The sequence below is a fragment of the Adiantum capillus-veneris genome, chromosome 2, assembly GCF_014529385.1.
Source record: "Adiantum capillus-veneris isolate H3 chromosome 2, ASM1452938v2, whole genome shotgun sequence".
Classification (NCBI taxonomy): Eukaryota; Viridiplantae; Streptophyta; class Polypodiopsida; order Polypodiales; family Pteridaceae; genus Adiantum; species Adiantum capillus-veneris.
This window is the reverse complement of record NC_140932.1, coordinates 44,763,444-44,791,217: the sequence shown is the minus strand read 5'-3', so window position 1 is coordinate 44,791,217 and position 27,774 is coordinate 44,763,444. Positions and strand designations below refer to the sequence as shown.

General features: G+C 44.1%; 2 protein-coding genes across 3 annotated transcripts; one reads left to right on the top strand and one right to left on the bottom strand.

Moving 5' to 3' along the window:
• Nucleotides 1–440: 440 nt before the first annotated feature.
• Nucleotides 441–19,389, top strand: LOC147462689 (uncharacterized). Its single transcript, XM_086484956.1, has 3 exons — nt 441–1,235; nt 18,271–18,543; nt 18,639–19,389. Exons 1-3 carry the CDS (start codon nt 546–548, stop codon nt 18,927–18,929), a joined length of 1,254 nt encoding a protein of 417 aa, XP_086341082.1. The 5' UTR covers nt 441–545; the 3' UTR covers nt 18,930–19,389.
• Nucleotides 19,390–23,084: 3,695 nt separating this feature from the next.
• Nucleotides 23,085–26,749, bottom strand: LOC147462688 (protein NUCLEAR FUSION DEFECTIVE 4-like). 2 transcript variants are annotated; one of them, XM_086484943.1, is made up of 5 exons: nt 26,611–26,749; nt 25,348–25,700; nt 24,322–25,223; nt 23,771–24,240; nt 23,085–23,657 (listed from the first exon to the last, which is right to left on the bottom strand). In XM_086484943.1, the coding sequence occupies exons 2-5, from the start codon at nt 25,684–25,686 to the stop codon at nt 23,650–23,652; spliced, it is 1,719 nt and encodes a 572-aa protein (XP_086341069.1). In that variant the 5' UTR covers nt 25,687–25,700; nt 26,611–26,749; the 3' UTR covers nt 23,085–23,649. The 2 variants fall into 2 exon arrangements, with proteins under 2 accessions (XP_086341069.1, XP_086341060.1); XM_086484934.1 differs by having other exon boundaries at nt 23,085–24,240.
• Between the last annotated feature and the right edge of the window lie 1,025 nt (nt 26,750–27,774).

The following is a 27,774-nucleotide window of genomic DNA, read 5'->3' as shown; positions in this document are numbered from 1 at the left end:
ATAGAAAGGGAGACATTATTTAGGTTGATAGTCAAAGCTAGAAAGAGTATCGTTTTGAGTTGTAATGGATATTTCGTTACAATCCACCATGGCTTTGGCTATTTCGAGCACTTGAGACAAACCTAAACCTACATTTTTTACAAAAGCTACAACCTCAATTGAAACTTTTCGGACCTCTTCTATTGCGATTTGTATTTGAAATCATTCCTAAGTTTGTTAAGGCATCCCCAAATCCATCCTTCACTATCTTTTTTCAATATTCATGTGTGTGTATTGCGTATCTGAGCACACACTTCCTTATTTTTAGATACATACATGCTCGTGCGTATCCATCGCTATTGCGGTCTACTCATAGAATATCAATTTCTTGGAGAGTGGTCTCTCTGTCTCTCTCAAATTGCTCTCAAATTGAAATGGTGGTCTTTTTTACCTTCCATTGTAGCACCACTTGAGTGTAGGATTTATTTACCCATACGAACGAAGTCACTGGTAACTTGGCCTCTGAATGGTTTGGTGTGGCGATGATGGCAGCTTGATCGCATGAAATGGCCCTCCGCTTTCTTGCCCGCCATGGATCGCGTCTTGCTCGTCGAGGAAGGGAAGAAGGGCGCCTTGCACGACCATGGAGCTCCGTTTCTCGATCGAAGCACACGGTCCCGCAGGAGATCGTTGCAGCAGGGCTCCCAAACTCTGCGCACGATGGGAGCATTTTGATTAGGCGCTCTGCCTTTGCAGAGTTTTCAGAAGCTTGTAAAAGCCCACATCAAATGAACCCTGCATTCAGCACTTTCACACTCAGAAGGTGTGCTTTTAAGGAAGCTTGTCAGGCTAATCCGCCCTCATTTAATGGATCCTGCAGAGGTTTTGGCAGTTTTACTACTGACGCTTTAAGCCATTTTAAGGGAAATGCAGCAATTGTTTTGCCACAAAAGACACTCTTCAGGCGCATATCTACAGAGGCCATAACAAAAAAACTGAAGCTTTCTCCAAGTACTATCAAGAAGCCCATTGATGAACTTATGAAAACTGCATCTCGCTACAAGGATGTTGCTGGCCTCCAAGTAGAAGGGTTCTGGAAGCGCAATGTGATGATTCTCGTTGGCGCTGCAGGCATCCTAGCATGCTTTTTACTTTGGCAGATCATGTACGGAGTTGCCAACCTTTTTGTCTCCTTTTCAGAGGGGATGGCCAAGTTTGGATTCTTGGGGATGGCAGCTGCAACTGTGGCCTTTGCGGTTAGTGCTAGTTATTTTCTTTCCAGGTGTGTCCATGTATACAAAGATTGTAGCGACACATTCTCTCTTACTTTGAAAGAAGAGGAGTCATCTGCAGCATCTGACTCCGTTGAGCTTGATTAGTTTCACATTCTTTTGATAAAGAGAGTATGATATTATGGCTTACTACTCCTCGACATGGCTACAGCCTACATGTGCCTTTAGGAGCAGGAATGAGGATTGAATTAGAGTGACAAGCTCATTTTCCATCCATAAGCTTTAAGGAATTTTCACACTTATGCCTCTTAGACACTTTCTAGGAGATGATAGATCAATGAGAACACATTCTGCTCATGTTGTCAAAAGTTATGACATGATATTAGCGCTATATGACAACACAAATTGTATTGCACCTTACAATGCTTTCATGTTGGTTTCTCCTTATTGAAAACGAAAAGATGGTCTGTACACACCTTCAAGTCAGAAAAGTCTGAACTTACGGACTGAAAAGAGGTGTAAAACACTTGCGCAAATTACAAAATCAGGACAATCTCATCTGACTGCCAACTTAGATACCCTTTTAGCATCACATTGCATCCACTTTTGGTGCAAATTGACCTAATGATGGCTTTGATTTTTAAAAGTAGGAAAGAATGCATATTCTTCGTAAGTGAGTGTTCCATCTTTAATTCGTTGTGATGGTCTTATGCAAGAGAGAGACACAGTTTATCTTGATTAGAAGATTTACCCTCATTAAATTTTTTCTACTTTTAGAATTAGATGTAGAGGAAAAAGAAGATTGAAAAGATTGCTTAGATTGACCACTTTCATTACAATTAGAAGTTCTTCCCTCAGAAGAGTCAACAGAGGACGAGTCCTCATCGATCATATCGAGCGTATCCTTTCGTTCTTCCTCCTCTAGAGTTGAGTCAACCAGATATCCGCAGAGAAAGTCTTGGGTTTGCTAGCTTCTACATCATACTTGATCGATTGAGAAAAGCCGATAAGCATACCTCATCCTTGATTAGCATAAGACATGAGAGACTTTCCATTTTACACAAGGCTAAAATCCATGAAATTTCTCTTTCAATCTCTACTAGCAGGGGGAGGCGGGAGGAGGGAGCTTTTGAGACCCTCTTGAAACTCATCCCACTTGTAGGAGAGATAGGAAGAAAAGAGGAGGCATGAAGGATCCAACAATGTGACAAAGGGACTTCTTAGCATAGAAACATGGGTCAAGGGACAGGAACAGAGAACATGGTCGGGTTCGGAGTCGGGATGGCATAGGTGTCAAAGTCGATGATGCGGAAGCGTACAATGAGAGAGAGAGAGAGAGAGAGAGAGAGAGAGAGAGAGAGAGAGAGAGAGAGAGAGAGAGAGAGAGAGAGCGTTGAACCAACCAATTGGGCAATGAATTAGTGATTTACAATGGGGGCAAGGTGGCGCTTATATACTAGCGTGCCCTTAGTAACTTGCCCTACCCAAGATTTTGACAACTAAGCAAATTAAATACCTAGAGCCAAAATAAATATTGGGATCACATTGGGATATTGATTTGAGATGCTATAACTTTAATACCCTCTGTGGAGCACATACGTAGGAAGACTAAGTCAATGAAGAAGCTACCATAGACACCCCAACAGATGATCAATATATTGGATGTACCTTGGTTTTGCTACTACTAACTTTTTACCTTAGAAGAATGCCATCTTGCACTGTTTGCCTCATAGAAAAATTAAACTGGGACCACACTACGTCCAAGAATTCCCATTCGTGAACTGTGAACACATCATGTTCAAACATTCCTAGACAATGAACTTTGAAACATATCCTATCCATAATCCGGCCAACAACAGTGGATTGTCTGTAGCACATCCATCGTGTTTACGTCGCGCTGGTTCCTTTCCAGATGCATGTGCATTGAACTTCGACCCATGGGTTCAAATACCAATAACTTCAACTCCAACACATTTGTAGAGAGATTTTTTTGCCCTCTTTGCCGCTCACAAGCCTCTCTCTGGCTAAAGCTAGTTGCACAACTGCCAATTGACTAGAAATCTCGCGCCGTGGCCACTGTGGTTGCCACCATGTGTGCCATGCCGATCTCCTTTGTCAAGTCTTTATCGCCGTCATCTCTGTCCAGCTTGCCTTTGCCTTTGTCCTTTTGTGAGTTCTTGCGTTTGCCTATGACTTTGCATTCCTGAGCCAAACAAAGCGTCTTCTCGCATTTATGACAACGGCTCCTGGATGTAACGGGATAGGCACAATGTGCCGACCAAAAAGAATAGATTGATTCAAGTGAAAGAGAGAATCCACATAAGACACGGAGTGGCGTAGTCCCCCCCCCCTTTCCTAGAATGCATTGGCCCCAAACAATGGCGTCCCTTTCGGTATTTCTTTATTTTGCTTCAACAAGGTACATAGGCTCGTGTTTTGGCTTGGGTTTTGTTAAAGTGTAACCTCACACAATCCAAGTACTGTGTTAGTTTTTAGCTTTATGCCTTTCTTAATCGTCCACAATTATATTTGCAAAACAACTCAAGTTAGATGTCAGGTGCAGTGGAAGGGTTTAAGGATTTAGCTCAGATCGAGTATTTCTCACAAACGCAAGGCTAGTTTACTTTACTTAAGAGAAACTGAACTGAACACAATGAAGAGAGAGGCAGAGAGAGAAAAGAGAGACGACATTGCATGTCGGGTCTCAACCACCCTCAAGGGTTCCCTTGCTCTATTGCCAGAGCAAGTACTTTCTTTAATTACTTGCATAAATGTTGATACAATGGCTATACTGAGTGCTCTATGCTAATGCTCTGCAAAAACGCTAGATAATGATGTTGGTGCAAAAACACTAGGGCTGATACGGTGCAAAAGCACTAGTTGATTTGATGCAAAAACGCTGGCTAATGTGATGCAAAAACAATGGCTGATCTGGACCAACGGTCGACAGAACTCTAACGCCACCTCCAGCTAAGAGAGCTAGACCCGCTATTGGACTAGTCCTTGATATCTATGGCATACGCCTTGAATTGTGCCGAGCATATGGCAAAGTCATTGGCTTTACAGCCCTTATTTTCTTTGACCCCGGAGCTACAGAGAACTTCATCCATCTAGAATTCTTGAAGCAGATGCACTTTGATTATGATGAAGAGGGTGGAGAAATTGAAGCCGAGCTAGCCACGGGGCAAACTCAAAAAGTGGTATCGCTCATTGGTGCTCTTCCAGTGACTATCCAAGATTATCATGGAAAAGCCGATTTCCACATTATTAAGTTGGGTAATTGCGACGTTCTCTTGGGCATGCCTTGGCATGACCAGAATGATGCGACTCTCTAGGCTCGGAATCGAACCATCATTGTGATGCAAAAGGGCAAGCCAGTCGTCCTCAAAGTTCGGTTGTCCGAACAAAACCCTGCATGAACTCTCTAGTTGTTTTATAGTTAGATACTTTTGAACTCTTTTTGAGAAAGTATTGCTTGAAAATTTGTTTGAAATGGATGGTATCTGTTTTAAACTTGTCTTGGTGCCGATTTGAATTGTTTGACTCTGGTTTTAAATACTGGTTGCATTGATTGGTGATTTTACTCCCGGATGGAGTATTGAGAAATGATGTATGAGAATGCTTGCACATACTCATGGCCCGGACCCTTGTGGCTATTTGCGGGGGGAGTATTAAATGCTTGAAAAATATTGTTGTTTTTACTCCCGTCCCGGACCTGGATGGTGCGGGAGGAGTATTAAGAATTCTGAGCAGTGGTTACTCTCAGCACCTCCAAACTACGCAGGCTGCGGTCTGGGGGGCGTTTGGTTGTAAGAGGCCTCTATATCTCCCGGCCCGGACCCTTTTAGGTTATGCAGGAGGAGTGATAAGGGAGTCGTTGAATCTCTCTTGGCTTGGATCTTGGTAGGTTATGCGGGAGGAGTGTTCATCGGCGACTTTATGTTTATATGTCTTGTAATATGCATATGGGAGCATTTGTGCTGCATTGTGATGTGCCAACTACTGAATATTCCTAATTGGATGAGATTGCCTGGGTATGTAATTTTAGTGCATCAAGACACCCGTGGAAGATCAGTGCGGTCAGGGTGTGATGGGTAATTTTACTACGTCGGAATATCAAGAGTTCCGATCTGGACGAAAGAAGAAGCCAACTCCTTGACAAAAGAGCCGAGAGGAGAAGCCAACTCCTTGACAAAAGAGCCGAAAGGAGAAGCCAACTCCTTAACAAAAAAAGAGCAAACTGATTGTCCCTTCGAAATTTTTGTCTAACTTGAGTTGTTTTGCAGATATGCTATAATCATGGACGATTACTTTCTTTCAAGAAGAGGGGATGTCACAAACTTGCTGACGTGTTGATGTGGTGTGTGGTGCCTGTCTTGTGACAGGGTATCTTCTCAATACCACTTCATTTGCCTCAAAATCGGAGAGAGAGAGAGAGAGAGAGAGAGAGAGAGAGAGAGAGAGAGAGAGAGAGAGAGAGAGAGAGAGAGAGATGAAATGTTATATTAAAGTCTTCAAAAGGCCAAAATGACCTATGAGATAAAAAAGTTACAATGCGGTGAATCTGATACAGTGTAAGTACCAAAAATAAAAAGAAAAGCTACTGAAATGGGATTGTGTGGGATATAAGTTGTGGGGGGGGGGGGGGGGGGGAGAGTAGTGAATAAGCAGGGTATACAATCCTATAAAAATCTAGCATCGGTCACTGGCGGATCTCATCAATCTTCTCTTTTGTCAGTAGTCTGAGTCGGACCAGTGTGACATGAAACGTTTCGGGGTTTCGAGGTTTCTGAAACGTTTCGTTTCGGAGCTTAGAGAAAGCGAAACATAGGTTTCGTTTTACATGTATGTACTTACAAATTCACCTGTCAAGACATGTGAAATACCGAAATCTAGATGTGAGACTTGAGTCACGAATGAACAAGGTAAGAGCTGAAATTGAAATACCTAGCCAAGCCAAAACTATGATAAATTACAATGGCAAAACAAATAACAATGTCTAAACTCATGTTCTCATAAAAAATCATGACTCAAATCACACGAGCATGTCACGTGACACATCCAACCCTATGTGTCCGTGGACAAGCTACAACATGATCAGGGTTCAGTCAGTCAAGTGAGTCTAGATTTAGCAGTGATCTGGCACTTTTGTGAGTCTATTCGTAGATCGTTGTTAGGTGCAGCGGAATGAATGTTGTATTTTCTCAAGATTAGTGATCCTTATTGCTCAAGGTTCCTTTTAGTTCTTAGGGAAAGAGAGAGCTTTCCGTCTTATAGAGAGTGTGGTGATCACGAACAAAGTGAGTGGATCTAGTGCGTGCAAATGAATGAGACTGAGAGAAGGAGAGAGAAGAGATACGACACCGAGGGGTTGTAAAACCCTCCTCCGAAGGCCCCACTCTCGTCGGCGAGAGTGGTCTACTTTGATTGCACAAAGGTGTACAATGCGAATGCAATGGACTGATACAATGGGACTATGCCGGTGACGACGACGACTTGGGCTCAAATCTGAGATCTTCTAGATGCTGAATTTCTTGGACTGTTTCGGTGGCTGAAAATGACTGTTTTGGCTGCGTTTTCTTGGCTGAAAAATGAGGTTTCTTAGGGCTGAAAGCTGATGGTCTTTACGGGCTGAATCTGCTACACTTTAGGTGAATAATGCCGGTCTTAATTTGCTGCTGAAATCCAAAAACGCCAGGGGCTGAAATTGGTCCTTCTGTCGCCGGGGTTCTGCAAATGCAAAAACGCTAGGCTAATCTGCTGTGTCGTGATGACGCTGGGGCTGATCTGCTGTGCACAAATCGCCAAGGCTGATCTGATGCAAAAACGCTAGGTCTTCTGTGGAGAAAACGCCAGAGTAGTCGTGGAGGTTGGTCTTGCTGAGAAGTTGCCTGTTGAGCAAGGTGCTCTTGCTACCTCTTCTGCCAGAAAGTGTGAACTTTAGTTTGCTTATATATTAACTTAGCAAAATTGCCCAACCTACTTTTGTAGGAAAGTCACTTAAAAATAATAAGTGAAAATCCCAATAAATAGGAAAATAGGCTAAATGCACTGGAAAATTCCCCTAACAGATGCTAATGGATTCTGATGGGAATTCCGATGATCATGCTGTGTGCAACCGGAGGATATGCATCTATGCTAAGTGACTGGGCATGCACGGTCTACGAATATACTCACAAAGTGCCAGATCATTGCTAATCTAGACTTGACTTAACTTGACTGAACCCTGCTCTGGTGTAACTTGTCCACGGACACATAGGGTTGGGATGTGTCACGTGACAATCGTGCATGCCCAGTCACTTAGTGTAGATACATATCCTTTGGTTGCACACAACAGGATCATCAATATTCCCATCAGAATCCATCAGATTCCATCAAGGGAATTTTCCAGTGCATTTAGCCTATTTTACCTATTTTTGACATTTTTCACTTATTATTTTTAAGTGACTTTTGTTGGAAAGTAGGTAGGGCAAATTGAGTAAGTTTGTATATAAGCAAACCTAGACTAGCACTATTTGACAGAAGAGGCAACAGAAGCCAAGCTCAACAGGCAACTTCTCCAACAAGACCCCTTGGTGGATTTCCTCCAAGCAAGAAGAATCAGCCCTAGCGTTTTCTCATCAAGGAGATTGTCGCTAGAGCAAAGACCAGCCAAGCCTAGCGTTTTGCATCAGCATGAATCGCCAGAAGAAGCAGACACAGCTAGCGTTTTTGCAGAGACACATCAGCTAGCGTTTTTGACAGATCCCATACCTAGCGTTTTTGACATTCCTAGTGCTTGCAGATTCCAGCCTTTGCAAGTTCAGCCCTGGCGATTTGCAGCAGTAGAAGACCTTCAAGTTCAGCCATAAGAAGTAGCATATTCAGCCCGGAAAGACCATCAGTTTTCAGCCTAAAGAAACCTGCAGATTTTCAGCGTCAAAGACCCACAAAAAACAGCCCCAAAATCAGCGTTTTTGGACCTGCAGCAGATTTCAGCCCATAGCGTTTTTGGACAGCAGATAAAAGATTGCAGATTTCAGCCCTTAGGTCGGTCTCGTCGTCCCCGTTGTCATCGCCGACGTAGCCTGGACTTGCATCAGTCCCATGTATTCCATTTGTACCAGATTGTGCAATCATAAGTAGACCACTCTCGCCGACGAGAGTGGGGCCTTCGGAGGAGGGTTTTACAACGTCTCTGGTGTCGTATCTCTCTTCTCTCTCTATCTCTCAGTCTCATACACTTGCACGCACAGTGTCCATTCACTTTGTTTGTGATCATAGCATTCTCTCATTTTAAACGGAAGGCTCTCCCTTCCATAAGAACAAAAGGAACCTTGAGCACAGTTCGTAGCACTCATCTTGAGCAAAGCGCAAACATTCATTCCGTTGCACCTAACAGAGCAGTTCCTAATATATGATCTGAATCTCCAAAAGACCAATAATACATGAGTTGAGTTTTGGTCATACTACATAAAATCATAGTCACATGGGGACGGGCACGGGTCTCGGGGACGTAGCGGGTCCCGGGGACGAGGACGTGGCAAAATACGGGACGGGGACGCGCTCTAAAAAACACTAGTTCTTTGCAAATTTAATACTGAGACAACAGTGAACACTAAGAGCACAAGATTGCAAAGAAAAAGTGGGTGTTGCACTCATATTACATAATACCAAAATATAACAAAGGGCGTGCGACGTGTGCGACACCGTTGGTGTGGTGATCAATCATCAATCATCCTCGTCAAAGGGCAAAACATAATGATGTAAGAGAGAGAGAGAGAGAGAGAGAGAGAGAGAGAGAGAGAGAGAGAGAGAGAGAGAGAGAGAGAGAGGAGATGGCCCATGTGGCATGGATGATGGCCCGCCGCCCACGGGACTCGAGAGCACTTAGAAGTTAGAAGGATAGGCTTGCCAAGGCATTCCCTTGTGTGCCCTTAAATATCAAACTATTGCCCCCAAAATTGGCCCAAAACTCGTCCGTCCCGCCCCTTGCCCACGTCCCATGCTGCCCTGTCACCGGGGACCCGCGTCGTGGGACGCGTCCCGCCCCCGTCCCTTGTGAGGGACGTCCGTGCGTCTCAAATAGGCGTCCCGTCCTCCGTTCCCGCGTCCCCTGTCACGTCCCGCCTGTTTAGGGCCGCGTCCCCCCGTCCCCTGTTTCTATGCATAAAATGCCCAAATATCAATAAGAAACTAGCTAGAGTCCTCCTCATAAGGTTTTGTAATGGGTTTAAAAATCCTAAAACACCCGTTTTGGGTTAGCAGGTCAAAAGGGGAGAAAAAAAAAACATTGTTTCGTTTCGCCCGTTTCGGAGGGCCGAAACACGTTTTTATGTCACAGTGAGTCTGATCGGGGGACATGCATGTCGTGTAACAAACTGTTGACGTGTCAAAGCCTAAAGAATGGAGCCAACTTACAGATGCCGGCCGAGGGGCCTAAACCTAAGAAGAACAAGTAACAGAAGAAGTCCTCCCAACTTATGGGGACCCTGTCCGATGGGGCCCCAGGTGACAAAATAATAAAATAAAGCAGGACCCGCACACACACAAAAACTGATGACGTGGTGGATTTCTAAAAATTGCATTGGCATGATGACGTGGCAGGATGTACGGATTTCCGTGATTTATGCTGGCAGCTTTGTGGCTTTGCTTCTGGACCAGATGCTTTTGAGTTTGAAGGCTTTTCACTGTAAACTGCTTTTGGGACCTAGGGCCTTTAAATATGAGGTTAGGGCTCATTCTCTGGCATGCAACCTGGCGAAGGTGCAGAGTCTCGAGTATCAGCTTGTACTGTGTTGATGCAATATAAGAAATACCGAAAGGGGCGCCAACGTTTGGGGCCAATATTCTCTGGGGTGAAATTCCGCCACTCCGTGTCGCATGTCGTCTCTCTATTTCAGTTCAGTTGTTATTGAAGTGCTAAAAGTTTGTTCGGTCTGTTCTTTTCTATTGGCATGTGGGGCTCGTCTTGTGACAGTGGTATCAGAGCATCAGGCGTATGCTTTTTTGAAAGCATACCGGTCCTACAAAAGAGCAGACAAAGCTATGGATTTTTATTTTATTTGAGGTATCTTCGTCCTCTAGAGCTATGGATTTTATTTTATTTGAGGTATCTTCGCCCTCCAACCTGGACTTATTAGACACTCCCACCCTTCATCGCGCATCGGGCGCGCTCCGGTCTTCACCGCTCATGTCTTACAGGGCATAAGCCAATTAAGATCACTTGCAAGAAAAGGATCTAGATTTGTTTCAAGTCATTGTTTTTCTCAGAAGCAGTGCCATGCAGATGTTGATGTCTACAGCTACCAAGCAGCATACTTTAAGTACTTGGCAAGCTTTCAAGAAAAAAAAATTTGCCCGAAGTTATATGGTTTCTGACATCTTCCTTCGGAGTGCAACTTCTGGCAGAGTGGGGTATCTTGAAATGCTTGCCATGGAAACCCTAGCAGATTATAACTTGAAATTTCTCGACATCTCTCAGTAGATATCTCTTCCCAAGCAAATGACCTTGGAGGTCCAGTGCGATTGCTATCTTGAGACTACCATCGCCATCAAAGAAACACTGTTTTTCCAAGAGCTGATGGATCATACTGTGCTCGCTACGACCCTATGGAATAAACCTAACCCTAATTTTTTGGTGCAGGTTTTCGGATGGAAAGTCAGCCGACTTTTCGAGCTCGACTGATGTCGAGATTGCTTTTTTTAATTTTGAAATTTGTTTGAGAACTTGTTTGGTGATCTTGTTTGAAATTTGTTTGAAATGGATGGTATTTGTTTTGAACCTGTTTTGGTGCCGATTGAAATGTTTGACTTTGGTTTTAATACTGGTTTCATTGATTGGTGATTTTACTCCCGGGTGGAGAAGTGAGAAATATTGTTTTGGTATTGTTTGAACCACGAAACGACGCAGGCTGACGCTTGGGGAGCGTTTCGTTGTATGTTTGAAAACCTCGGAACGACGCAGCTCGATGCCTGGGGAGAAACCTCCGAACGACGTAGGCAGATGCTTGGGGAGCGTTTGGTTGTATGCTTGAACCTCCAAGCGATGCAGATTGCGGTCTATGGAGCGTTTGGTTGTACAGTCCTCTGAGCTCATGGCCCGGACCTTTTTAGGTTATTTGCGGGGGGAGTGACGAGGTAGTCGTTGAGTAGCTTCATACCGCATATCGTTTGTCTTGGGGGAGTCATGCATATGTAAGCATTTGTGTTGCATTGTGTTGTGCCATTTACTGAATATTCCTAATTGGATGAGATTGCCTGGGTATGTAATGTTAGTGCATCAAGACACCCGTGAAAGATCAGTACGGTCTGGGTGTGATGGCTAATTTTACTACGCCGGAATATCAAGAGTTCCAATTTGGACAAAAGGAGAAGCTAACTCCTTGATCAAAAGAGCCGAAAGGAGAAGCTAACTCCTTAATAAAAAGAGCAAACTGTTGTCCCTCGGAGTGTCCCTCGTAAATTTGTGAGCTAACTTGAGTTGTTTTGCAGACATGCTGTAATCGCGGGCGATTACTCTCTTTCAAGAAGTGGAGATGTAACAAACTGCTGACGTGTCAAAGCCTAAAGAATGGAGTCAACTTACAGATGCCGGCAGAGGGGCCTAAACCCTAAGAAGAACAAGTAACAGAAGAAGTCCCCCAACTTATGGGGACCCCGTCTGATAGGGCCCCAAGTGACATAAAGGATTAAAATAAAGCAGGATCCGCACACACAAAAACTGATGACATGGTAGATTTCCGAAAATTGCGCTAGCATGATGACGTGGCAGGCTGTACGGATTTCCGCGTTTTGCGTTTCTTGATTACGTGGCAACTGTACGGATTTCCGTGATTTACGCTGGCAGCTTTTTGGCTTTGCTTTTGGACCAGATGCTTTTGAGTTTGAAGGCTTTTCACTATAAATTGCTTTTGGGGCCTAGGGCCTTTAAATATGAGGTTAGGGCTCATTCTCTGGCATGCTTCCTGGTGAAGGTGCAGAGTCTCGAGTACCGGCTTGTACTGTGTTGATGCAATATAAAGAAATACCGAAAGGGGCGCCAACGTTTGGGGCCAGTACTCTTTGGGGTGGAATTCCGCCACTCCGTGTCGCGTGTCGTCTCTCTATTTTAGTTCAATTGTTATTAAAGTGCTAAAAGTCTGTTAAGTCTGTTCTTTTCTATTGGCACGTGGGGCCCGTCTTGTGACATGTCGGGCCAGAGTGACCCGAAACCTCTGATGCAACCTCCGTCGATGTTGTTTAGTCCCCCGCAGTTGTGGACGTCTGGATCTCCCTAGCTTGGTCGCTCGATCAACCAGCGTGCCTCTAGTGCTAGGAGAGTGTGAGCTGTGTGGTGGTAGCTGCTCCTCCAGCTGCCCAATGTCTGCTCTAAGGAAGTCTGTAATCCGTCTCTGAGACTGGCTAGCCTCTTCTCTTTGTGTCTGCACAGCTCGATAAAAAACAGTCCCAGGCATCTCTGGTCCTCATATGTCACGTGACACATCTAACCCTATGTGTCCGTGGACAAGGTACAGCATGACAAGGATTCAGTTCAGTCAAGTCAGTCTAGAATAGGAAGTGATCTGGCACTTTTGTGAGTCTGTTCGCAGACCGTGCATGTCCAGACACTTAGGGAGTAGATGCATATCCTCCGGTTGCACACAGCATGATCATCAGCATTCCCATCAGGATCATTTTACAGAGCAGAAAATCTATTTCCCCTATTTTTTGACATTTTTCACTTATTATTTTTAAGTGACTTATGTTGGAAACTAGGTAGGGCAATTTTGCTAATGAAATATATAAGCAACCTAGCACTAGCACTATCTGGCAAAGGAGGAGAAAGGGCATCAGGCAATTCATTGCAGCAGGCTTCTCTCTCCCACTCTCAGCAAGAACAACCCCCCCTTCAGCCTGGCGTTTTCAGCAAAGAACTCCATCCCCTTGGAGACTTGGCGATTTCAGCCCACAGATCAGCGTTTTCCCTCATGCATGCTAGCGTTTTGGGCACCAGCAGCCAGCGTTTGTATCCAGCCATCAGCGTTTTCAAAGGCAACTCAGACTAGCGTTTTACACGCAGCAGAAGCCGCGATTCAGCCTCAGGCCAGCTTTTTCAGCAGGGAATTTCAGCAAGCAAAGGACCAGCAGAGCAACGTTTTTCATGAGCAAGTAAGCTAGCGTTTCAAGCATTCAGTTTTCAGCGCGTCGTCGTCGTACTGTCGTCATCGACATCGTCACCGACATAGAGTCAAAATTCAACAGATAAAGGTTTGCAGATTTCAGCCATTAGCACTTTCAAATTTCAGCCCGTCTCGTCGTCGTCCTCATCGTCGTCGACATCGTCGGCAAGTCCAAAGCATTGTAGAGATTTGTGCAATCAATAGTAGACCACTCTCGCCATAGAGTGGGGCCTTCGGAGGAGGGTTTGACAACATTCTCGTGTTGTATTCTTCTCTCTCTATCTCTTAGTCTCAGCACCTTCACGCACAGTGTCTATTCACTCTGTTTGTGATCAGTTGCACTCTCTCACTAAAGGAACGGAAGGCTCTCCCTTCCGTAAGTAAAAGGAACCCTTGAGCACAGTTCGGAGCACTCATCTTGAGCAAAGTTCAACATTCACTTCCGCTGCACCTTACATTGGTATCAGAGCTTTGGCAGTGTTCTGTATCACTCAAGGAAAGAACCACAAGAACCACATAATTTTTTTTTGCTTGTTGCGGTCGCACATAACCCAAGTCCTCTTGGGCGTGTCGATTCCTAATCGTGTTTCGGAAGAGTGACAGGAAACCCAAGAAAGAAGGGCTTGTCCAACCTCCCCTTGTGCCTCTTTTCACTCATTGAGAGCGGACCGTGTACTTAGCGGCCAGCCAATCGAAGTGAGGTGGGCAAAAGCAACCTTGGTGTGAGCGCAAGTCCGCAAAGGGGTGCACCCGCGGAAAAGAGAAGAACTCGGGTGAAGAGGAGATCCTTCTCTAACACAGATTACAAGCGAAAGAAGAACCTCAAGACTCTCAAGAACCTCAAGAACTCAAGACCCTCAAGAACCTCAAGAACCAAGACCCACAAGAACCCAAGTTCCTCGTGAACTTAAGAACCCAAGACTTCAGTGGATGGTCATCACCCGAAGCGGAATGGATACTTTGCATGGAGGTGGTGAGCATGGGAGTGGCGAAGAAGAGTTTTCCCCACCAGGAGGGTTTTCCAACTCTCCCCCTTCCCCATCTAGGCCAAGATTGCACTAACTCTTATGGAGGCTTTCGACATGACGATGATGGACATGAAGTTAGAACGTGAAGCAAGACAAGCAGAAAGAAAGGCCGACTTTGAGTGTGAGCGTGAGCAAGCGCGCTTGGCGGCCGAACAGAGAGCCCAACAGATGCAAGAGTTGTTCTGTCTCTTTTCTAGTGTGCAGGCACAAATTACAAAGGATCAGGAAAAGGAGACTCTCTCAGTCTCTTCTTTTCCAAAGCACGACACAGGAATTACATGATTTGCATAATGATTTGAATGATAATGACAAGCATGATGAATTGCATGATAATGATGAGCATGATGATTTGCCTGATCAAAAGATGTGATCTCTCACAAGCATGATGATTTGCAAGATAAAGATGATGTGATTGTTCACAAGGATGATGGTTTAGTTGATGCTTTTTCTAGCAAAACTAACCTCATTGCAGATTCGATCAATCACGAAGAATCGATCTTGGCTTTCGAGTCGAGGTCCACAACACCCCCACAAGCAGATTCGATCGATCACGAAGAACCGATCTTGGCTCTCGAACCTAGGTCCAGAGAACCCTCACAGGAAGTATTATGTGTACGAATGATTAGTCAGCACGCATTGTACGAGTGTTTCATTCGTGATCGTTTCCTGTATATTAGTCAGCATCTTTATGTGATCCCTTTTCCTAGGCATGACATTGTACGTCGAGCACGATTCACTCATGGATGAGCACGGATGTACCCGATTTCTCATGAAGAGTTGAAAAGTATGCATTTAAGTAATTTGCATTCCATGTCTCTTCCTTGGCATGACACAGTATCCGAAAGAGCACAAGAAAGATTGAGCATCAAGCATCGGCATTTCCGTTGTGTTTTGCCACAGTTGATTGATTTAGATCAGAAACACAAGATTTGATCTCATTGTTTGCGTTTGTGTGATGAACGGGTTGGCACTCCGTCTATTTGTTCATCTACATTGCATGCACAGTCTTTAGAGAAGATTAGAATTTTTCCAGTCACTTTACATGGAATGGGTATGTTCATGTTTTTGTGTTGGAAGTGGTTTCATGAATTTTCATCCTCGGAGATTCTTGAAGAAGGTAGACGCATGACTAAAGACGAAGTTGAAGCATTGAAGCAGCCGCAGATGACTTTGTGTAGATGCATATCCTCCGGTTGCACACAACATGATCATCAACATTCTCATCAGATTCCATCAGGACCATTTTACAGAGCAGAAAACCTATTTTCCCTATTTTTGACATTTTTCACTTATTATTTTTAAGTGACTTTTGTTGGGAAGTAGGTAGGGCAATTTTGCTAATGAAATATATAAGCAACCTAGCGCTAGCACTATCCAGCAAAGGAGGAGAAAGGGCATCAGGCAATTCATTGCAGTAGGCTTCTCTCTCCCACTCTCAGCAAGAACAACCCCCCCTTCAGCCTGGCGTTTTCAGCAAAGAACTCCAGCGTTTTTCATCCCCTTGGAGACTTGGCGATTTCAGCCCACAGATCAGTGTTTTCCCTCATGCATGCTAGCATTTTGGGCACCAGCAGCGAGTGTTTGTATCCAGCCATCCGCATTTTCAAAGGTATCTCAGACCAGCGTTTTACATGCAGCAGAAGCCGTGATTCAGCCTCAGGCCAGCGTTTTCAGCAGGGAATTTCAGCAAGCAAAGGACCAGCAGAGCACCGTTTTTCATGAGCAAGTAAGCCAGCGTTTCAAGCATTCAGTTTTCAGCGCGTCGTCGTCGTACCGTCGTCATCGACATCGTCACCGACATAGAGTTAGAATTCAGCAGATAAAAATTTGTAGATTTCAGCCATGAGCACTTTCAGATTTCAGTCCGTCTCGTCGTCGTCCTCATCGTCGGCAAGTCGAAAGCATTGTAGAGATTTGTGCAATCAATAGTAGACCGCTCTCGCCATAGAGAGTGGGGCCTTCGGAGGAGGGTTTGACAACATTCACGTGTCGTATTCTTCTCTCTCTATCTCTCAGTCTAAGCACCTTCACGCACAGTGTCTATTCACTCTGTTTGTGATCACTTGCACTCTCTCACTAAAGGAACGGAAGGCTCTCCCTTCCGTAAGTAAAAGGAACCCTTGAGCATAGTTTGGAGCACTCATCTTGAGCAAAGTTCAACATTCACTTCCACTGCACCTTACATCATACCCCATGACTCTAGAGAGTGGTCCAAAGCCCTCTCTGAACAGGCAGTGAAAGTGACCTCGTATCTCATAGTAAAGTGGGCAGTGGCATGGGTAGTGTAACTCCGTCTCAGGCTCCATGTGACAAAGGGGGCATGTCCTGGCCTCTGTTGATACTCCGCTATATCTACCAGTCTCAACCCGAAGCTGGCGTGAAGATGTGCATATCTGGCCAATAGCGCATTGTATTCCATGAGATAAGTGGGTGTCCATGTATTTGGGCCTCATCACAAAACCATCCTCAGTAAGCTGGAGTAGATGCTCTCGATAGAAAGCCACCTTCGTGCCCAGTTACTGTGTCGCCTGTATCCAAGTACGACCTAACCTCCCATGATGGTCCAAAGAAGGCCCCCATATACCTACTCCATAGAGCAATGTGGAAGCCACCAAAGTGTCAAAAGGACAGAGCTTCGTCCGAGGCTCCTGAAACTGAATCTGTGAACACATCCTCTCTAATCCACCCAATGCTTCATAGGCTTTGGTCAATCTGGTCTCTGCTGCCCTCCTCAATGAAAAAGCTGGTCCACTAGAGGCCACCCCAAGGTGGTGTAAGCATCTGTATACTCCACTGTGTCATGGCCGTAAGTGAATGTGGGTGTTGCTCTCCTAATCCAATGTGGGGTGGTGTTTAACACCATAGCCTTGGTTTTACCAAGGTTGACAGACAAACTACTGTCGTTGGCAAACCTATGCAACACATTCAAGTGATGCTGCATCCCCTCCGGAGAGCCGGAGATCAACACAATATCATCAGCATATAACAATAGTGGAATCCATGTCCCCGCCAGCTGTGCACCTCTATCACCATCTCTCTCAAATAGTCAAAAGCCCCATCTACATACATACCAAATAGAGTAGGAGAGAGCCGGCAGGCGTGCTTCACCCCGATAGTGGAGTGAACCAATGTAGATAGCCCCTCTGGAGTGCGTACATGCCCCACTACTGACTTGTATAATACCATGATTCCCCAAATCAGCTCTGTGGGTACTCCCATCTCCTGTAGTCTGCGCATCAATCTAGCTGTGGGCACTGTGTCAAATGGTTTACGGAAATCCACAAAGCTGCAGTAGATCTGTCTCCCATGTGCCCTTCGGGGGTATCTTCTCACATACCACTTAATTTGCCTCAAAATCGACCAGACATACCGGGTGGACTTTTGACAAAAAAGCTCTAGCTACATGTTCTGCCCGATTATCTTCTTTGCTTAGTAGATGTCTGCTTTCTGCAGCTTTCTTTCGGACATTGGGCTTTCAGAACTTTGTGTCTGCCTCTTTGTCTGTTGAGGAATACCTTCTTTGTGATTGTTGACTCTTTTATGCCTTTCCCTAGTACTGCTTACACTTGACAAGTCCAATTCTTTTGACCTTATGAAAACGTATACAAATAAATTTTTTCTGTTCTTTCAGCTAGAATAAATTCATCAACCTGTTTGTTATGACCCCTATCTAAAATGCTTTATTTTTAAATGAAGGCTTAGTCTCTGAGACAGGAACATATGAGTAACAACCTGGTATTGATCCGTATTCATGAACAGGGATGTGTTTTATTTTGGTTCAGAAGCTACTAAGTTGCTCATCTATTGCACATTGCAATGTCCCAAGTTGCCACATGATTTATGGCTCAATCTGTTATGTTAACTTGCTATTGATCTTATTTTCTCATTCAGGCTATGGCATTACGAGCCAGGTATACCATCAACCCTGACAAAGTATATCGGATAGCCATGCGCATGATGAACACATCTGCAGCAGCTCTGGAGGTTTTGGGACCACCATTGACTGGCACAGACTTGAGAGCATACGTTATGTCAAGTGGGGGTTTGAAGCTAAAGAAGTTAAAACCGAGAATTGGAAGTAAGAGATGCTTCCTCATATTTCCAATTCAAGGATCCGAACGGAAAGGATTAGTCAGTGCTGAAGTGAAGAAAAAAAAAGGAAAGGTAAGTTTTTTTTTTCATCCAAAAAAATAGAATTTCCCCGCATTAGCTGTATTCTATTTTAGGCCTAAGGATAGTTTTCTCTTTGGCTTTTTCAGTATGAGTTCAAGTTGCTTGCAATAGATGTAGCAGTTCCTGGAGCAGAACAGCGGTTGTTCCTGGTTGGAGATGAGATGGAATATAAAGTAGGCGGGGGTCTTATTGGGCAGCTTAGGGATCCAATGTTTAAGGCTATGGCTGCACAGGAGGAATTTGATGCTCAAGACGAGAAAGAAGAGGAGGAGGAGGCTAAGGCGGAGGAGGCAAGGAGAGAACAAGAGGCAAAAGATGAAGAAGCCAGAAGAAATGAGGAGATAGAAAGACTTGAAAAAGAGAATGCAAATAAGTAATTTTTTGGGCAAATCTTATGTAAGAGCTAGAATCGCAATCCTGAGGCAGCATAGCACAATGGTAGAAAGTCAATTTTGTTTTGACTTTGGTATAGAGATGGCATTAATAATATGCAATTTCTTGGTTTGTTCCCGGGTATCATTGTTCGGTGTTGCCACAATGATGATTGGACTGTGAGAAGAGTTGAGATTACTCACACTTTCTCTCTCTCAGACACACGCACACACAGAGTCCAACAGATGGATTCTTGATTGTCCATTCATTGTGAATCCTGATAAAGAGGTCAGAATCGTTTGTCTCAGCATCAGGACATTTTTCATCCTTTTGCAGCTTGGATTAGCAGAACAAGTGTAAATGTAAGCTCAATGAGCCAACCGTTGATGAGTTTCATAGCTCTCACTGCCATTGTTTCTGGTTTGAATGAGGCTGTAACCTGTGTCGAGAATCGATGTTTATCGCCGGTGATCATGCATGGATGGTAGCCAGCATGTGCAATCGTTGCTTCCTGCATGTATTGTAGTGAGCATGTATACTTGCTGCTTCCGCCTCCGGCTATTTCCTTTTGAAATCAGCACTTCTGTGTGTAGATAATAAAGTCCTACACTGGTTGGCAGTGCCCTTCGCATGGTGATCGAAGATATCTCCCTAGGGGTTGCTTTTGATGCCTTACTTCTGAGACACATGTGCATTTCATGTGGATGCATGACGGCTCTGTTGGTTTGAATTTTGAGCTGCATGAGCTTTAGTAGTGATGCCTGCGAAAGGATTCATTGTGGGTTGTTTAGTTGGCTATCACTAGGTCAGGCGTCCATTCATTTGCAAACAAGAATTGCCCTTGGCATTAAGAGGATGATGGTAGCATACCTCTTGCTACTTGGATGGGGACTAGGATGATGATTTGTACAGTGTTCTCGTTATCTTGGCCACCATTTGGAGAGAACAGCAAGATGCACATCGATTACTAAATAAGAGATGAGCAATATTTTGGTTTGGAGAACAACTATGCTCTCTTGGATAGGAAAGGGGGACTATTTTGACCTTCTCTTTGGGATAGTAGAAAGCATGTTATCGAGAAGAAAATTGAAGAAGGTAGTGGTGTATGTAAAGTATGCATAGTGTGGTCGGTTGCATGTTCTGATGACTGCGGAAATTTGGCACATACACATCCCTTTAAGAGCCACATATCCTACTTTAACGCCTTGGTAAGTCCAGAAGGAGGCATATGTGAAGTATGCGTAGTGTGGTCGGTTGCATCTTCTGTTGGCATACACATCCCTTTAAGAGCCACTTAGCCTACTTATAACGCCTTGGTAAGACCAGGAGAGCATAGGCGCTCCATTTCGACAACATTGTGATCCTATTCACAGGAAATTACATGACAGGCCCTATAGATTTTTTTAAATAAGGGTTCGCATTGCCTAGGATAGGTAGCCTTACATTGCTCGGATAGCTCATTCAAAAGATGTGCATTTATTAGGTGGCCATGATGATGCCTACACGTGGCTCTTGCTTGATGGTTAGAACTTAGCGGCCCTTACCCGGCGGCCCTTACCCGACCATGTAACATGGCTAAGGGATAAGGACCTCCCCTTGTGGGCCCTCCGGTGTGTCGAATAAAAGAAAGATGTGCATTATTAATGCTCGGATAGTTCATTCAAAAGATGTCCACTAATGTAGAAGCACTAAGTCAATATTTCAGCAAGTTGCTTTTAATGCTAATGAAGATAATGAATGATTCCTTTGGAACACAAGGCTCTAGGTAACTGAGGGTACGTAAAAGAGCACTTGGGGCCTTCTCAGGGTGAGCCTCAGGGCATATCTGGAAAATGTTGGGACGCCCATACATGCCAACAATCTTGCAATTGTTCTAGTTCTAGCACATCCATCACCTTCATTACCCTCTCCTGTCTAATGTGTTTTGACAACTTGCTGGTACCATAGGTTCCTACCATATGGATTAGAGTTCTGGCTTCTTTTGTTGCTATGCCTGCTTTTAATTAAAACTGATGGACATCATGCGCTCATATCACAAAATAAAGGGGAACAAGGGGTTCTTTGAGTTCCCTATTTGGGCAGAAAGGGGCTTAGAGAGCCTTGTGCTTTGTCGTTATTTGAGGGGGTTGTGGTGCGTCTATGCCATTTTCTCATAGCCAAAAAGAGAAAGCGAGGGATTGTGAGGAGAGGATGTGACCCCCCCACAACATAGCAAGGAAATGAAAGGCCTCTGTGAATCTGGTGGATTGAAGCTCGAAGAGCCCGTGTCAATGCTTTCAATTTGTGGGAGGTCAATTGAGGGGTTTAAAATGAGGAGACCACCCAAACTAAAGCGAGATGAGGGGCTCGAGTGACGAGTGCAAGGCCAATCAGAGGAGCCTTACAATTAAAAAGCACATTTGCCAGCGATTGGTGATCCAAGCTACTATTATTTGGGTAAATGCAAAAGAGTCCTCAAGCTAAAAATTATTTTCCTGCAAGCCAATGCGTCAAAACATAAGCTCATTGCATTGTATCCATCATATCTGGTTTCATTAGAATAAACATCTAGCATAGACACTTAGTAGTAGAGAGAAGGGTGAAGTAAGATTTGGAAACATTATACCTTCCGAGTTTAAAGAGATTGGTCATAAGAGCAAAAGAAAATAGATGCACAGTGGCCATAGCTACAGTTACCCTTCCTCCTCCAATTGTTGATATGTATTTGCAAATGCATTGTCAAGGCTGAGAAAGGCTTCTTTCCTTGTCCATAGCACTCATGTTGTGGCACGAGCACCCTCTATAGGCTGCCTCAATGTCGAGAATTTCCATAACAAAATCATACTCCGTACTGTCGCACATCCTCTTTGCATCCCAAGGTGGTCAGTGGACCGGCTTTGAATGTTCCAACATTTCATTTTTAAGACATAATCAACTTCTCTCTTTGAATCCTTGCTCTAAATAGCTTGTGATGCTAGTTACTCCTTGGATGAACTTTTACGTTCATCTGTCCTTTGTAGAGGCGCGAGAGTTCAAAATTCTACATTTTGTAACTAAATTAGGTTTTATTATGTTCATAAAGAAGTGTGGGGCTCAACAGAAAATATATGGTTATGAAAAGTGTGGGTCTACACTTTTAATCCTTTGGTGCTTGCTATTAAAATTGTGCTCCACAGATTAGAGCCATCTCCCCTTGTGTATTAGCAAATCTAGTTAAAACCGATAGTCCCACTAGACCTCAAAGGGGAGAACTTCAAACGTAAATTTCCTCAATATGCAAAAGAAGTGGTCCAGTACAGATGAAGTCCTAATTCTAATTGGATAGTCGCATTGAAAAGCACATAATACAAGAGAGAGTACCATTTAAAACAAACACCTTCATTCTGAGAATCTCCTTGGCAGCACAAGATTGCCCATGCATCTCAAAACCAGTACATGCTTAGATCAAGGGTTATACGTAGGCAGCATGGAAGCTCAGTCATTTGGACACCAACACGCCTTGTGAATGAGGAGATGCATCCATGAGGCATTGTGGAGCACAGTTTTAGACAACAGATTCGTCGAAGAAACACAATGCTGAAAACCACAGCAGCAGGTGAGGTATTATTGAGGCTGGCTCTTTCGGAGGTGGTGGTGAGGATGGTTCTTTACGAGGATACTCAACCATAAACCCCTTCCCCCATGCTTTACTTTTGGGAGGTAAGAACTTTGAAAAGTATCCTATAGGTTAGGGGCATGCGTTAGTTTGGCCACATGGCCCTCTTGGCCCTTATCAATACTTAGAGGCGGTTCCCACGGTAGGCCATGACCCCTAGCCACGTGTAGTGTGCATGTGCCCTTACACCATAGGATACTTCACAGACTTCCTGTGGGGTAATCAAACAGCTTCTGGTGTGAGGTCCATTAGTGAGAAGAGAGAGAGAATGAAATGAAATGATATATTAACGTCTACAAAAGGCCAAAATAACCTATGAGACCAACTGATTACAATGATGAGTCTAGTGCCAAGTCTGGGTACAAACAAAGAACTGATAGGAGTGCTACCGACTCCTATGGGTGGCTGGTAGGCTGAGCAGAGAGAGAGAGAGAGAGAGAGAGAGAGAGAGAGAGAGAGAGAGAGAGTCCACAAGACCATAAGAGCATCTGTATCAAAAATAGCAGAAAATACAAGCAACAAAGAAGACAGTAAGACACTCTTTAGCATTAACAAAGAACAAAAAATTTATGAGTCAGCTTCCCATTGTACGTGCAGAAATATTCCAAGAGAACTGAAAGAAAATCAGTTGGGCATAGCATGCAAGTCACCTCAAACTACCAAATGTTAAGTCAAAACCAAGCAGTCACCTAAACAAGTTAGCACTGCATTTTTGTGAAGAGAGAAACAGTACTGCACACCATACACCCGCCTCCCTTCCTGACGGATGGTTTGTAGCATGATTTGAGATCCACAAATGAGGTATAAAGCTTTGGTGTATCTTGGTGGCAAGTCCAAAATTTCACAGCCAACAGCCATGTCGAATTATACAGCCATTTCCTGTTCAGCAAAATTCCTCAAAGTTCTTGTGAAATTTTTTCCTCATTGAGGCGTGTGGATGCCCAAAAAATTGATGACAAGGGATGCCGAAGGTGGGCCATAGCGAGTCCTTAGCTGCCTGAAAAGACACCCCATTGAACCTGTGTACAGGAGTTTCCTGTGTATAGACATAGAGCAGCCAACGAATGCCAAAGGCGGGCCATAGCAAGTCCTTAGCTGCCTGAAAAGACACCTCATTAAATCTGTGTGCATGAGTTTCCTGTGTATAGACATGGAGTAGCCAAGTATGGAATTAATGCTTTGTGGTTGTCAGAGGATCTTCAACATACTGACCAGTGGAAGGAACATTCGTTTGGTGATGTGCAGCTTCTTGCCCTTGACTTGGATAGAGGGTCTTATACACAGGTCTGATACGGTAGCTTAAATACAGGGTAAGCAGGAAACCCACCCCACAGACTCCTGTCATTACTATGAAAGTGAGATGAAAGCAACTTCTGCCAGAGCATACATTGCCTGCCCCAGCTCTCCAGTCGTAAAGACAACCTGCAAGCAGTGCAGAGAAGCACAAAGAGCCCAGAGGAATGCTCATGTTGATAAAGTTGTAAATGACACCAAAGTGCTTCAGCCCAAAAAGCTCTGATGCTGTCGGGACCATCACTGAAAACTGAACTCCAAAGCAAAAACCCATGATTGCAGATGCTAGACTAAGCAAACTCTTCCTGCCGTATGCAAAAAGGAGGTTGGCTACAATCATGACAACCTGAGCCATCCCCATCCACACAGGTCTAGGGAATGCATTCAATCTGCATAAAAGAGATAAAACAGATCATACCAAAATTTACAGAAGAATTGTCCACAAAAAGAGCAGCAGGAAGAAAACAAACCTGACATAGTACTCCGAAATGAAGCCTCCCCCAAGACGACCCAGAAAATTGAATATGCTTAGGAGGGAAACATAAGCAGTCACATCTGTCGTGCCATAAGCATCACCTATTTGTGCAAGATTATCGAGTGTGACAATGCCTGGCCCAACACCGCAGAAGAATGCAAGAAAAAGAAGCCAAAAATCAGCTTTCACCAGTGCCTGCCGCAATTTGAAGTCCTCCCCTCTCCGTGGAGCTTTCTTTTCAGTTACAGCTCCCTCTGCTAAAGCTAGAAAAAAAGCCTCTTCATCACCTTCATCAATGTCTGGAAGCCGGGCCCTTGGCTCCAATGCCCTTCGATGTCGGCGTCTGCGTGAAGACCTGTGGCTTCGAACGAGTGGTTGCCTGAGAGACTCAGCTATGGCTGCCTCCCTTTGCCTGGAAAACGACCATTCTATATAATGCCTCAGTGGAACAAATGCTGGTACCACAAGGAAAAGGAGCATAACCCCAGCTATAACTCCAGGTACGAAATTTGATGGAAATGTAACCCAGTCTTCCACAATGGTAGCCACCAGCAGGTAAAGAGCCAACACAATGCACAATATATCAACAAAAATGAAGTTGGACTGCTCTTCTTCGTCATCCCGCATTTCCTCAGATTTTATAGGCCTCACAAAGTTCATTGAAATGAGTGACACAACAGCTGGTCCGATGGCAAGGAGCATCAAAAGCTTAAGGGGTTCCTTATTAAGAAAAGAGGTGAAGATGAGCGTGTAAATGGCTGAACTTAGGCCAACAAAACCTTTCAAGAACCCAGCTACAAGTCCTCTGCTGTGGGAAAAATTCCTCATACATGTCACTAGTACTGCTGTGTTGAACCAAGATGCACTGTTGGGACCAATAAAGATTGCAATCAGCATCTGTCGAGGTCAGGAAAAAGCGCATGTGACAGCTTCTCAGTGTAATGTATTGTCTCAGTATTGCCAAATTCCTTCGATGTCAAAGGTTTCCATAATAAAGACGATAACAAAAAGCTGGACTTACCATTACATAAGGTGACGACGTAAATCGTTCACTTGCAACTAGCCAAATTGATCCATAACCAAGGAATGCAAAAAGAGCACCAATGCAAAGCAAAGCCCAGGGTGGCAGCTTATTGAAAAGGATGCCTGCAAGAATGCCAGCATACTCTCCAAAATCCTTAATGACTGCAAGTAAGTTGAGCTGAAATTGGTTGATGTTTAACACCCTCTTTAAGGTTGGTGAGTAATAGTTATATGGATTGGCAGAGAATGCCTGGATCCAAATTGACACCACCAGTACCATCCATCTGAGAGGAGGAGTGGACTTCTCCGCTGTAAGGTTCCCATCTCTAGACGGCATAGCGATGCAGGCTCCTGTTTTGCCATTCATGACCACAATTAAAAACTAGCACAAGCATAAGCTTCTGGCTGAACAAAGGGAGGACTTTAAAAATCATCCAAAGAGGTTGCATTATCATATATATGACACAACACGATCTAAGGCAGGCCACCAGAGCAAATTTGTACTGTGTTTTTGGAGCGAGCAATTCTTTGCTTTCAAGTTGACAATGTCCCCATACCAAATCGGAGAGCTTAAGTGGATATGCAAATCAACAACGAAAATGCCAATGTTTCCTGACTAGAAACGCCAAGTTTTGCTTAACTATCCTTTCCCAAATCAGACACAGCTCCTTCAAGAGCTTGACACAAAAGGCTGCTTACAAAATTTCAAGCATGTTCCCCTCCCTAATGGCTCAAACCACCTCTTACCTTGTGCAACTGTTATTTGATATCGAAACCTCAGTAGATAATCAAATGGCTCAAAGAGCAGTGCATTCTTCTTGCCTCTCAGAAACTTCCATGTTTGTATTGCAATTGCTATGTCTAGTGTACAAAGGCATGGATGAACCTGTCGTACTCTTGCATGAACTAAACTAAAAAACACTCAAAATTTCTTCAGAATTGATGGACTAAAGCATTTTAGATGACAACAGAAAATTGAATTAATCGCACAAGCGACTGAAGTATTTTAGATGACAGAAAATTTAGCATGCTATCCAACAAGATCTACCGATGGCATGCATAAGCAAAGTCTGCATAGCTTCGTCCGCTGGTATAAATAAGCTTCACAACTTGCATATTTCGCAAAATAGAGCTTGCCATTCATGGAAAACAAGTAGGATCAAGCATAGGAAACCAGAAATTAAACCTCGGACAAAGCAAGCGCTACAAAAATGTAGGCAGAAAATAAAGAAAACAATGAAAGCATGCAGAGCGGAGATACCGTGAGTGATTGTCCACAAATGAAAGCTTCTGCGTCTGCGTCTGCTTCTTCTTCACGATAACTTCTGTTTCTCCGTCCCGTATATCTTCCGCTTCCTGGACAGGAGGCTCTAAAGAAAAAATGATTGAGCGTGTGTGTGTGTGTGAGAAAGAGAGAGAGAAGGGAGGCCGGGAGGGGGATATCCTGTGAGTAGGAGCACCTCGGAAAAGCTCCCTCACGTCCTCAGTTTTTCCTTGGTCCTTCTGCCCTTTTGGGCTCCAGCCACGGTCGTTTTCGTAAATGCTGAGTAAAAATACTAAGCTTCTTACAAGTTACAACAACAACAACAACAACAACAAAGACTTTTTGACACTAGGTTAGGGTAATTCAGACAAGTCTACAAAAATTTCACCTTGGATGTGAAGGCCAAACTGGTAAAATTGCACGAGACGACCACAAAAGATGCTACAATCGGAAGCGTGGAGTTCTTTGCAAAAATATCCGAAATAGCATACTAGAAATCATAGAACATACTAATCGACATACCTGACAACCACATAGACGCATAATCGACGATATACACGAACAAAGAAAGATAAAGAGCGGGGAGAGAGTGACAGAACGCGTGTAGGCGCACCTCCTAGAGCGGAGTACTACGCCTGGCACGACAAGAAAGAGAAGAGAGGAGAGAAAAGAAGAATACACAGACATTGGGTGCAATCTCCCCCCGTGCAAGAGTGACCATTTCCCTCTTGCACGTATTTGTTATATAGATTTTTTGAATGGTCAAATTGGTTACAAACTGGCCGGCCGGTCATAAATGACCAAAGCTCACAAAAGAGCACTTGAATAATAAAATGTACATGATATACATATCCATTCGCATAGGCCAAGCTGGGTCTAGTCTTTTCTACCTGTCAACTGCAATAAATAGTAAAATATCAATTCTATAACAAAAGAAGGAGCGCTCTTTCGAGCCATATCGAAGTGTATCTGACTAGTACGCAAGAGCTGTGAGTGATAGCGAGGAAGCACATGCACACAAAAATGGATAAAGAGATGGTAGAAATATATAAGAATGCAAGTGCCTGCATGCCATGTAGTACATGAATGCAAGAATTTCACTATTGTGACAAAAGTGTCAATGAGAGCTAGGTCAATTTTGTTTGTTGTGGCTCTATGTTT